The 1501-nt window shown below is 50.3% G+C and overlaps 1 protein-coding gene across 1 annotated transcript; it reads left to right on the forward strand.

Annotated features, from left to right (window-relative positions):
* Positions 1-272: 272 nt before the first annotated feature.
* LOC123259055 lies at positions 273-1193 on the forward strand. Its single transcript, XM_044719320.1, has 2 exons — positions 273-986; positions 1064-1193. Exons 1-2 carry the CDS (start codon positions 273-275, stop codon positions 1094-1096), a joined length of 747 nt encoding a protein of 248 aa, XP_044575255.1. The 3' UTR covers positions 1097-1193.
* Positions 1194-1501: the final 308 nt, after the last annotated feature.

Below are 1501 nucleotides of genomic sequence, written 5' to 3' on the forward strand. Positions count from 1 at the left end.
TGCTCTGCCGAGGTGAAAGTTGCAGCAGTGGATCAGGAGCCAGCCACTTCGGGCCTTGATCAGGAAGTACGCAGTGAGTGTTAGAAATCGGAATCTTCACCGCTCCGAGCGAGTCTAGTCCGTCCGTGTATTCCGGGACTGGCTAAGTGTCGGCTAGGCCTCAGGGAACTGGGGTAGGAGTACTATCTCCGAGGGTACACCCGTTCCTAGTTATGGCAACCCGCTCCACTCCGTACGATGCGCTGGTAAATCAAAAAAGTATGAGTAGAAATATGGAAACAAACAAGAGTCAAAACGGGGCTCACGCCCAGCAAGCAGCTATCGTAGCAAGCGCTGAGATGAAGAGGGCACAAGCGCTGGAACACTTTGATAAGCTTACTAGAGAGCTGCATGAGTTTGTTAAGTCTAAAGTCAACATCCACAAAGAGATCAAGACGAAGACAACCGGTGTAGTCAACGCCCTTCAAAGGTTCAGAACACTTGATGACGGATGGCAGGCACAACAACGGCAAACTCCCAATGTCACACCGAAGAAGAGCAGACAACCTGCCGCAGACACCGTCGAAGAGATGGACACCGGTGCCGAAGGCGATGGTGAATCTCTAACAGAAGACAGAAGCGACACTGGTGTCAGGTCTGGGAAGAGGAAAGACCGTAACTCTCTTGACCCAACGGTCAACCAAGTAATGAAGAAAAAGGACACAAAACCAAGTCCTCCGAAAGAAGTGGCGGCACGGAGTGCCAAAAATAAGGAGGTCGACGCGTGGCAAAAAGTAGAATCGAAGAAGAGAAGGCCGGAGCAGGATCACCTCTCAAAGCAATTGCCGAAGGAGCCACGACCGGAACCTAAGCGGAAAAAATCGCGCAAATGGATCAGACCTGACGCGCTGATAATCCGCCCTGCCGAAAAAGAGAAGTATTCCGAGATATTGCGCCGCATAAAGCGTGATGTCCCAGCAGACCAGGTTCGAAATACCGTCGAGAAGATCCGCAGGACGATGACCGGAGATATGCTGATCACGTTGTCAAGGAAAAGTGCTGACAAAGGCCAAGCCTTGCAGAGGACCATCACAGGAATTCTTCAAGACGATGCTAAGGTAGTCTGTAAAGGTCCACAGGAGACCATTGAGATTCGAGACATCGACGAAGAAACGACGAAGGAAGAGATCCAGGCCGCCCTGAAAGAGGAAGTTGGAAAAAGATCATGAGATACCTCTAGAAGGAATAAAAATCCGTAAGGCTTTCAGAGGTACGCAGACGGCTGCAGTCACTTTACCTATGACCATCGCGCGAAAATTAGTGGAAGGAACCGGCAAGATCCATGTCGGGTGGGTTAACTGCCGAATCAAAGCGACGACGAGACCTATCCAATGCTTTAAATGCTAGCACTTTGGACATGTTGGGCCCCAATGTAAAAGCCAAGTAGACCGATCTAAACTCTGCATCAGATGTGGACAAGAAGGGCACCGTATCGCGGACTGTAAAAATTCTGCCAAGTGTG

The sequence above is a fragment of the Cotesia glomerata genome, linkage group LG2 (genome assembly GCF_020080835.1).
Source record: "Cotesia glomerata isolate CgM1 linkage group LG2, MPM_Cglom_v2.3, whole genome shotgun sequence".
NCBI lineage: Eukaryota > Metazoa > Arthropoda > Insecta > Hymenoptera > Braconidae > Cotesia > Cotesia glomerata.

Bases quoted from the DNA above. Each gene is read 5' to 3' on its own strand.
- LOC123259055 (XM_044719320.1), top strand. From the start codon at position 273: ATGGAAACAAACAAGAGTCAAAACGGGGCTCACGCCCAGCAAGCAGCT. The intron at 987-1,063 runs ATCCGCAGGACG...AGCCTTGCAGAG, and splicing joins TTCGAAATACCGTCGAGAAG to GACCATCACAGGAATTCTTC.